Consider the following 11,580-nt stretch of genomic DNA (forward strand, 5'->3'; position numbering starts at 1 on the left):
ATTTGACCTCGCAAACTGATGAAATATAAGACTGACATTTTTGTTAAACATGATACAATATTTTTACACTTTAATAAATGGTAAAATGGGTATATTATAAATTTAAAATAGGTGTATGTAAAAGATAATAAAGTGGAAATATGTAATTTCAATGTTTAGAGGGGAGAAATATGTAAATTGGAAGTTTTTGAGGGGTATATGTGAAACTCCCCCTTCATATATATATATATATATATATATATATATATATATCTATATATATATCTATATGAGTTCGGCTAATGTCATAACGTTATAATTTCAGCCTAAGTTATAACGAGTCAGTTTTTGAGATTTCAAAGTCCGAATAACTGATCCGAACCGTTCATCTTGTTCTCCATATTAATATGTGCTTGGAGACCAAATTTTACATTTTTTGAGATTTTTTTACTATTTATTAAGCCACTTCGAAAATCGTTGATCCAACGGTGCCTTTTGGTTTTATTATTGCCATTGGATCAGCGATTTTCAAAGTGGCTTAATAAATAGTAAAAAAATCTCAAAAAATGTAAAATTTGATCTCCAAGCACATATTAATATGGAGAACAAGATGAACGGTTCGGATCAGTTATTCAGTCTTTGAAATCTCAAAAACTGACTCGTTATAACTTAGACTGAAATTATAACGTTATGACATTAGCCGGACTCTATATATAATTATATATATATATAAGCTTGGGTTTTAAGAAGAAAATAATTAAGACGCGGGGGGTGAGGTATTAATGAGGTCAAGAGAGGAAGACCTAGGATTCAGGTCATCCCACATTGGTTCTCGGTTTTGTGGATTTTGGTGCTTGTTTTGGATGTTGGTGGGAGCAAGGCGTTCAACTAAAGTAGTGAGGAGTTTCTGTTACAGGTATGATTTTGTTGTTGGTGGGTGCTTGTTTTGGTTCTCGGTATGATTTTGTTGTATCCGGTCAAGAATAACGATAAGGTTGGATCGGTCATTGTTGTTACGATGATATTGTCGAGTTGAACAGTTGATGAAGATATAACTTCATGCAAGTGCGAAGGTTGATGTCAAATTTGCCAGTTGGTAATGAGTGATGATACAACTTGACGTAAGCATGAAGCTGGTTGGTGGTGATACAACTTCATGCAAGCGCGAAGGTGATTGTCGAACCTCGCTATTATACCACTTGACGCAAAGCAGTCCCATTACGAACTTGCCCGTTAAGCTCACGTAACGGTTAAGTAGTAATAGAAAAGACAATAATAAAAAAAAAAACACTCAAGAAAACAGATAAACTAAACTTTTATATTCAATCTTCACTACCTTTCGACAGAAACTTTCATACATATATAAATGGAAAATAAATTAAAAGCTATCCTTGTAATTGCAAAATAAAGTAATGCTATTAATTCAGCATTTGACTAAATCAACGACACTTTAAAATACCCCATGCAGTCAAAGTTTGAAACTGTTTTAATTGTTCAAATCTCTCCTTGGAAAAACGCCCCATGCAGTCAAGTTATTAAAATTTTTTTAATTGCTCAAAACTCATAGAATACCTCCCATGCATTCAACAAAAGTTGTCACTCTTAATAAAACCCATTAACTCCTTCATCGGCTTGGATCTGGTGTGACCATTATTTACGTCCGAATCTGAATCAGACTTTTCTTCGATACGTACCACGTCATATATATAAGAGGTTTAGTTCGAGAAAATTAAAGAATATTTGAATTGTTCTTATATAAATGAAATAATTAGAATTTCGGTAAGCATGCATGCACGAACCTGTCCTTAAACATATAATGTGCTTTTCCATTGGCAAAATTAGAAGACGGCTGATCACCTATGGATGAGTGTAACTTAATTATTTATCTCTTACTTTCACTTGCTCTCATACACATTGTCATGTTCTTAGTTGTCAATGTGAAAAAGATGATCATATCTAAGCCGTTGCAAACAATTCTTACGAGGGTTTTGATCATATAATATGCATATGGCGATATGATATTTTTCAAAAATTAAGAATAAGATATGCCTATTATATATAATATTTTTAACTATATTATTAATTTAAATACTTGTATTATAAAAATTAAATATCAAAATATAACACTATAGCAAAATATACATTAAATAGAATAAGTACTCTCTTATAACAACAAGTTTTTAATGGTGTAGTGGTAGATGCTTATGGGCAATATGCCACAGGATCCCTCTTCGAATCCCCTTGGCAGCAATAAAAATTTAATTTTGGCACGGTGCACGGTAGACCAGTCATTGTGGTGCGCGGTCCGCGGTAGTCCAAACGTATCCCAGGCGTATCCAGACGAGTCAACCCATATCGGAAACTATATTAAGAGAGGAAGGATATGCCACGTAAGCCGATATGCCAGTTGGCATATCGGATACGTATCGCCGAGTGAGTATCCAATACGCACCCAACACGGGTACGGAGCCCTAAGGGCCGTATTCGGGTAACATAGATCCAGCCTGTTGAATCAAAATTCAGCATATACAATACAATTTATTCTGGGTATACACTTTAGCAAGACTGACAAATATTATATATTCAGAAACCTTGATAAACTGAAAACACATTACATCGTTTGAGAAAGGGAACATAGAAGCAAAGTAACGCAAACAATTTTACAGTACGATACATATGAATGGAATATTTTTTTTTTTTATGATTGCCAGATATTAGGCAGGACGTACTTCAATAGCTGCAACGATGAGGCCAGTCTTTTCGTCATGATTATTTTCTTGCAAGCAAACCACCACCTCACCTAAAATATTATCAGGTTCGCGTAAAAAAGCCCCCAGCTCCAGCTCCATCCATCCATTCCTCTCTACCGGGAATCCAATAATGTTTCCATCGTTAGGTGTATTCTGTGTTCGTTCTAAGCATACATCCCTTGACATCGGGCTGTCGTATGCACAAACCATTGCCTCCTGGATAGTGTCAAGATTTCTTGAGTTTGGCGTTGTTTTGAAGATGAGATGTGCAGAATACGTTTGATTAGGCAAAAGTTGGCTCAAATTCACTGTTGCCCTTATGCGCAATTCCGTGACATGCAATGCCTGCAGTGCCTCATTGAACCTTTATTATTAGCAAACAAATCAAAGTCTAATTTTGAACCCTTACATATATTTCTATAGATCTAGCTGAATGAATTCAGACAAGAGCAAAAAAGATATACAAGAGGCAAAATGCTTCTTCTTCTTTTTTTTTTTTTTTTTTCCTTTTTGCATATGAATGAAACCATGCACATGGGTGGACACCATGACATTTTTAGATACTTTTACGTTTTTAGCAGTTAAATCTAGTCAACATGACATTTTTAGATGTACAACTATTTTCGTCTCCATATATGTATAAAATTAGTTTTATCCGTACCTTATCCTTATTAGTTAAGAGTAACATATAACAAATTTGTAGCTTACATAATTTAATCCAAAAGAAATATAACATACATATAGATTTCTAACATATATATACATTTTTTTTAGATTTAATAATCACATTATTGCTAACATACTAATGGTTTGGTTAGACTATAGGATCCGACAGTTCGACCAAATTAAGAAACATGATCTGATCTTATGCTGGATAGGTTGTTGGTCTAGATATGATGACATTGACCCATAATCTTATCCGCTAAGTTAACGAAGTTTATTTCGTATACTTACATGTTAAATTCACGAAATTTTTCTTACCCATATCTATCCTACCAAATCCGGTACGAGTAGGATAATTAACAAATGAAAGATTTTCATTGACACCCTTATAACTATGTTAGAAAAAGGAGAGGTGTGGAATAACAAAAATAAATAAATAAATAAACAAGCCTGAAATCAAAGAGGTAGTAATTACCTTGGGTCCCTTTGAAGAACGAGCCGCTGGTATATGTTTTCTTGATCCTGCCTTATTTCTAAATCTCTTGCCAAAATTATCTGGCCATTGTTCACCCGACGAGGGTTCTGCAAGCCAGATGATTTGAGTAGGTTCACAATGGTATCCCAAGAAATGTAAATGTAAGTAGCCAGGAAATTTGATTGGTGACGATAAGAATAAGGACAAGGCAGGCAGAGTTATTTGCCTGTTCCATTAGACCCCTGAACCAAGCGCTGCTAGTTATGGTTTAACCATATGTACTTCATGCAACGAAGGAAAGGCACAGGAAGGTGAGTTTATACTAATCGACATGGTAGCATGTGGCTTAGAACCGTGCTGCTCAGTTAGGAATGTTGTATCTGATGCAAATCTTGGACAAATCTCCTAATGAGCATTGGTGCAGGTTGTTTGGGAGGGAGAGGGAGGAGAGCTTGGAGAGGGAAAAGGAAAGATGATAAACAATGTAATAGGCAAGGGTACAATGGGAAAAATTAAATTATATTCTAATAATGAATAACTAAACCTGTGGATAAAAAAAAAAAAAAAAAATTTAAGAGTTCAAGGAAAATAAGATATATTCAAGTGTTTAGAGGTAAATAAGAAATTAAAAAACTCTTTGAGGGTACATGAGAAACTAACTTGCTATACTTGATCATTTGTGGCTGAATTTAAGTTGATCTCTCCGTGTCAAACATGTAACAAAACGTAAGCAGCCCATTTTCTATTCTTATATAAAAATCTCAGCAGGTTGATGTTCTTACCCGTCAACGGCTATGATTAAAAAATAAAATTCAGCCCTTCAATCAAATAGTTTATTTATGTGTAGAAATATCAATTTATTTAGACAGGTTCTCGCCGATGCCTCCCCAGCACTATTTATCTCACAGAATCTACGCTTCATCGTCTTTCCCCATTTTAAATGTCAAAAAGATAAAAAAAACATATATGTCATTGAAGAAATGTTATGTAGGTGCATGTGTCATTTAATATGTCATTTAAAGAATATTATTTGTCATTTAGTTTTTTTTTAAATAAATTGTATTATTTTTTTTCTTAAATATATCTCTATTGCAATGTGCATGCATAATACTAGTATATTAAATACATGAAATAACGGATGCTTAATTTGTAAAAGTAGCACCGACTAGTTCATTCAATGGATAATTTAGTGGGCTTATACTTCCAAAAGGAATCAATTTTTTTTAGGGACGTGATATGAGTACCCGCACTCCCATACCCCCATTATCCCCCCAATTTTATTTATTCAATCCCATCCACATTTCTCATAATCTATAAGGAATTTTGCGAATCTAAAACCACGAACTTCTTCTACGCAATTTTATCTTTCAAATGAGATCCATGATGACATACTTTCGAGTTCGTCATCACACAAATATTTATACCTTGTCATTTAAGTATTTATACCTAGTATTTTTCACATATGACACTGCTGACATTTAAAAGTATTAATATCAAGTATTACAAGTATTTATACCTATGCACGGAAGTATTTATACCTATGTGGTCAACTATTTTTGTTAGAGAAAGGTTGACGCAAGGACGATTAGGGAAATGTGATGTGGAGATGCGGGGTCCACGATTGGGGATAAATACTTACAAATATAGGTATAAATACTTGCACGATGAGGTATAAATACTTGCACAATGAGGTATAAATACTTGTGTGACGATGAATCCGAAAGTATGTCATCATGGATCTCATTTGAAAGATAAAATTGCGTAGAATACATTCGTGATTTTAGATTTGCAAAATTCCTCATAGAACATGAGAAATGTGGAAGATATTGAAAAAAAGAAAAAAGAAACCCACCTCTAAAAACGTGTATGATTCTTCTCCCATATAGTTTGAGTGGTCCCTCTATATAGTTATAACAAGTTAGACATACAAGTATCAATATCTTAATTTGCAAGTATTAATTTATTATCTTCCAAGTATTTATACCCATGAATTTAATTAAACTTGGAAGATCACAGTGTTGTGAATAAATTTAATTAAACTAGTTAGTTAAGTTAGTTTATGGGAAGTTAAAATTTGTTTAAGAGATGGGGGTACAATGCGGGTACTGGAGTGTGGGGATTGAAATAATTATTCTTTTTTTATTAATTGATATTTTCATGATATGGCTATATATTGTATGTTATTTTTGCCTAATAAGGAAAATTTATTTTATCCATATATAGTATTTTAATTAAAAGAAAAAATATCACTACTTTCGGAGAGAATTCCTAAAATATTTCTTTAGATAGGATAGCTGAGAAAATATCAAACTAAAACTTTTAAATTCAAGCAGTTCGGTACATGCATTACTTCCAAAATTTATACACCAAATTAAGTTCAGTAAGGTCTTGCAGCACTGCAAATTAGCAACCATTTTAGTTATTATGTAATTAAAGATTGGTACTTGGTCGTAGTAGGATGTAAAGTAGTTACGCCATGATTGGATATATCAGGGAACGGTACGGTTGTGTCAACAACACGACACGGCCTGTCTTTCTTTTACATGCCATGACCAATTGCGTGATGTACGTAACTATTATTTGAAAAATTGGCACAGCATGCTAATTGGCCTAGTCATGACATGATGATGACCATTCGATTTTGATCAAATGATGAATCTTGCATAAACTAACTTAAATTACGAGATGCTTTGGTCACGAGATGCTTTGGTCACGGCATGACTCATGTCACGTGAAATGGTGCATCTTACATAAACTAACTTCAAGAAAGGTTGTACCTGAAATTCATCGATGGCCTGGGCAGCCATCCGTCCAGCTATATGCTCAAGAATTGTTTTAATGATGTGCATAACCAGAAAAGCGGGAAGGCCGAAAATCAAACGGATTATGGTCCACATGGCTCTCGATAATTTGTAAGTGTTAACAGAAGGAAGAGAAGGAGATATATATGAATAGATAGAAACTTAATTTGTAAATGTTAACGGAAAGAAGAGAAGGAGATATGCATATATATACGAACTAGCTAGGTAAAGCGAAGAAGACTCAGCAATTAGGTCAACTTAACGAACTCGGTCAAAGACTGAACCAGTCTTGAAGCAACTTGCCGCACTTGGTTTTATGCAGAAAACATTCAACGTGGGATCTTTTAATTGTTGCTGAAATTATGCTGATATCTCCGTGGAAAACTTGTAACAAAACGTCAGCGGCCATTTTTTTATGGTATAAAAAACAAATATATTAAATGCATGAAATAACGGATGCTTAATTTGTAAAAATAGCACGGACTCATTTAGTCTATGGATCGTTTAGTCGGCTTAAATTGGTCTAAATGGGGTTTATACTTTCAAAAGGAATCAATGATTTTTGTAAGAAAGAAATCAATATGTTTTTTACTTAATTGATGTTTTCATGATATCGCTTTATACTGTGCGTAGCGTTCGCCCAATAAGGAAAATTTGCCTTATCCTAGTGTTTGAATTAAAGAAAAGATATCACTACTTTCGGATAATTCTGAAAATATCTCTTTAGATAGGACGGCGCCTGGGAAAATACCAAAATAAAACTTTTAAATTCAACCAGTTCGTTACATGCATTACATAAAAAATTATACACCAAAGTTCTATAAGCTTCTGCAGCACGGCAAGCTAGCAACCATTTCAATTGAGTTATCTGCAATCAGTATTATCCAATAGATAATCGTACAAATTTGAGGAGATGAACTTAAATGCTTCACACCGAAAAAGAAAGATGTATATATTTATGTGTTATCATTTTATTAAGCTTTGAATTGAGGAAAACGACAAAATACCAATGATTCATTAATTACTCATTGGTGATTTGATGGTTTAATAAAATAATATCTCATGCACGAAGACTTAATTCGCTTGTTTTGTGAATAAACCAAGAAAAATTCAATCCAATTTGAGGTCAATTCACTCGCGCCCAACTTGATTATATTGATGTCATTGCATCCGCGTCTACGGGCATTTTCAGGAATAAATAATTCTAATAATAATATTAATATTAATAATAATAATGATGATGATAATAGTAATAAATAATATGAAAATTGTGGTCAACCGACAATTATTGTGTCTTAACACGGTTGTTAGCTACACACGTTAAGGTTAAGTTCAACACATCCGGTAAATGTGAAATTGTGTGCAGTGGGCATTTACCTTTTGGATATTATGTTGTAATGGAAATTCCACAATTGGAATGCAGTTTATTTTTCTCTATACGTTCTCACGACTGAAAATAAAACATAACTTTTCCAAGGGTTTGTTTTCGTTATTTAATATGTGAGTTCTCATATTTATGAAATCTCTTTCCGCACATGACACGGTCCGGCCACGGAGATTCACAAGGACACGAGCTAGTTCAACTATACATCACTCAAGAAGAGCAAAGCTCAAGCCAACAGTGGATAAGAGGGCATAAATTCAACTCAAACAGAATAAAATTCGTATGAATTTATTAGTTGGGTACAAACTGAGTTTGGCTTCTTTTATAGCCTTACTTAAAGTTAAAAAGTCCCCCCACTTTAAACTACCTTTTCCTTTCTCCAAAGACACTAATTATGACTCTCTTAGGGACTACGAAAAGCTATATTAAAAAGACCTAATAACATAAACGTTTTGGCCCAATTGTTGATCCAACGGTGGCTTAACAAAACAGTAAAATCAGTAGCTACCGTTGGATCAACAATTTTGTAAAATACTTAATAAATAGTAAAACAATTCAGAAAAATATAAAATTTGATCTCCAAGCACATATTAATATGGAGAACAAGATGAACAGTTTGGATCGGCCATTTGGATTTTGAATTTTAGATTTATGGTCCAATGCACAAATTCCTCCATGCATTGCAATGCACCATAGCCCATCTCTCTCTCTCTCTCTATATATATAGAGAGAGAATAAGGCTACCATATATTGTAATGGATAATCATTTTTGTGCATTGGATTATAAATCACCGAATTCGAAGTTCAAATGACCGATCTAAACCGTTCATCTTGTTCTCCATATTAATATGTGCTTGGAGACCAAATTTTTTAATTTTTTGAAATTGTTTTACTATTCATTAAGCCAAAATCGCTGATCCAACAGTAACAGTAAAATCAAAAGGTACCGTTGGATCAACGATTTTCAAAGTGGCTTAATAAATAGTAAAAAATTTCATGGTGTATGTGGTCCTCTATTAATATCATAGGCCTTTCATGGTGTATGTGGTCATTAATTAGGAAGTATTTGTTTTGATTTTTCCTTTCTAAGTCAATTTAAAATGTAGAGTCAGCCAACAGGTCTAGCGAGATTTTTTATTAACAACTGCCCCCCTCTGGCTCAAGGTGGATCCACCCCTGCATTCAACTCCGCCTTTCTTACTTCTTGTAGGTCTTATTTCTGACACAACATCCTCCCTTTTCTAGGTATTACCTTCTCGAGCAGAGATGAGAATGAGAGAGATGGGAAAAACCAGAATCGAGCGGAGCTAACCAAAACTGAGAGTGCGGTATTGTCGGAGCTCAAAGCGTAGAGAGTCAGCTCAATTGGAGCGCGACGATTAGTAGATCTGGTCGTCGTTAGAGCATAGCGGTGGTCGAAGAAGCGAATCCGGTCCTGGAGCGATAGGGTGGGATTATCAGAGCCGAGCAGAACAGAAAATCAAGCACTGTTACAATTCGACTCTTGCAACTTGCAAAATGCGCAGAAATTTTTACCAATAAAAAAAAAAAAATCAAAATTTCACCCATATATATCATCAGTTCCCTAAATTTCAAAATATGTCATGATCGGTAATAATGTCAGTGGGCCAGATTGGGCCCACCCGTCAAGAAAATTAGCGGGTCAAAGTTGATCCCTACTCACATACCAACTGCTAATTAGCGGAAGAGGACACCATGAAAGGTCTATGATGTTAATAGCGGGCCCTTGCGTGTTTGATCAAAGAAAACTAAGAATAAGAAAAGAGAAATTAATTTTTTACTTGAATAAATATTATAAAATTTTGATTGGTCTATTGACATGATGAAAAGTCATCAAACTCCAATTCTACTCGGCAAATCTTTGTAAGTCATAATTTAAGTATCAAGTTTCAGCAAAAAAAAATCAAATAACATTAATTTGAATAAGCAACTTAAATTTTCATAATTTTGAGACATTATCTGTGAGGGTAAAAAGTTACTGTAATATCCGCGACGGTAGTATTTTGGGATATAAAGGTGTTTTTTTCTATTAGCGACGGTAGTAACCGCGATGATATATTGACAGTATCCCTTGCGGATACTGTCCCATTCTTGTAGTACGTCTCTTCAAATTATTCCGTTCAAATGCAGAATTAGCAAATCATGCTTAATTCTTTAAACAATGGTGAAGCTCAAATTATGACAATGTCGAAATGTCATCTGTATGACAAAACTAAAATTCAAGATTTTTTTTTTATGGTGTCGAGAAGACAATTATTATTCCCAAAATATATAAGTTTCATTTGGAAGTTAATTATGCAAAAAAAAAAATAATAATAACGGAAAAATTTAGTTATAATATTGCTAATTGGTGAGGCATATTCCAACTAAGATGGAGGCCGGTGAGTAAAAACAAATAAAAAAGTAATAACACAAAATGGTGTCCGATTAATAATATAACTCAACTGATGTTAGGATAAGAGTCTAAAATAATTCTTCATTATAAGACTCCCCTTTGATTAAGTTGTTTGAGTGGAGGATACAAATTCAAAATTCTAACTGATGGATTTGTTATAGATATTTAAAATTGAGAATATTTATGGGCATTTTTATTTCAATAAAAGCCGGCTCTGTTAACAATTATTAGGAATATATTGAATCATATCTTATTCTTCTGAGTGGGAACACTGGATCTAACACATTTTCGGCTACAGAAAATCAAGCACTATTACAATTCAACTCTTTGCAACTTGCAAATTGTGCAGAAATTTTTAACTATAACATAAAAAAAAAAAAAAATCAAAATTTCACCCATATATAATATATCATCACTTCCCTGAAATTTCAAAATATATCATGATCAGTGATAATGTCAGTGGGCCAGATTGGGCCCACCCATCAAAAAAATTAGCGGGTCAAAGTTGGGCCAGATTGGGACCATCTTAGATTTATTAGCTAGCTACAAACTATCGGTTGTCTGCATTATACTTGTCATGCAGATGCTACACAAAAAAAAAAATGTAAATCAGTTCCATAATAATTATATTTTAACAAAGTTTATAGTACTTATTCAGTTAGATTTGAAGAAAATATAAATCAAATTTGTAAATAGAGATTTTTTTACTTCTAACAGAATTCTGTTTTTATTATCCATAAAAAATCTCATTCTCATCTCTGGATTTTGAAATTCAGTGAAAAAATACGGGTTTGGTACCACTTTGCCCCTTCCTGAAACTGAAAATCTCACTAGACTAGTTCAAAAGCATTGTTAATAAAAAATTGTATCATTTTAATATAAATTTTATAGAAATTTACGGATCCGGATCAACTTTGTTGTTTTTTAATATGTAAAATGATATTATTTTGTTGTTTTTATTATGTAAGAGTATGTTATTTATATTGTTTTTTATTACATTGATTATTTTTTTTATCTAGTATCCGATTGTTATTGAGTTTGAACCATGTAAGTTATTTAGTCATCTCTTGTAATTTCGTACTTTCAACAAGGACATAATTAGTCCGCCCCTC

At 33.4% G+C, this 11,580-nt stretch overlaps 1 protein-coding gene across 1 annotated transcript; it reads right to left on the reverse strand.

Moving 5' to 3' along the window:
* Positions 1-2,693: 2,693 nt before the first annotated feature.
* Positions 2,694-4,102, reverse strand: LOC144546108 (F-box protein PP2-B11-like). Its single transcript, XM_078294639.1, has 3 exons — positions 4,094-4,102; positions 3,868-3,974; positions 2,694-3,093 (listed from the first exon to the last, which is right to left on the reverse strand). The coding sequence occupies exons 1-3, from the start codon at positions 4,100-4,102 to the stop codon at positions 2,694-2,696; spliced, it is 516 nt and encodes a 171-aa protein (XP_078150765.1).
* Between the last annotated feature and the right edge of the window lie 7,478 nt (positions 4,103-11,580).

This window comes from Carex rostrata, chromosome 29, assembly GCF_964058835.1.
Source record: "Carex rostrata chromosome 29, lpCarRost1.2, whole genome shotgun sequence".
Lineage (NCBI taxonomy): Eukaryota > Viridiplantae > Streptophyta > Magnoliopsida > Poales > Cyperaceae > Carex > Carex rostrata.

Bases quoted from the DNA above. Each gene is read 5' to 3' on its own strand.
- LOC144546108 (XM_078294639.1), bottom strand. The intron at 3,094-3,867 runs GTAATTACTACC...CTAATAATAAAG, and splicing joins GTTCTTCAAAGGGACCCAAG to GTTCAATGAGGCACTGCAGG.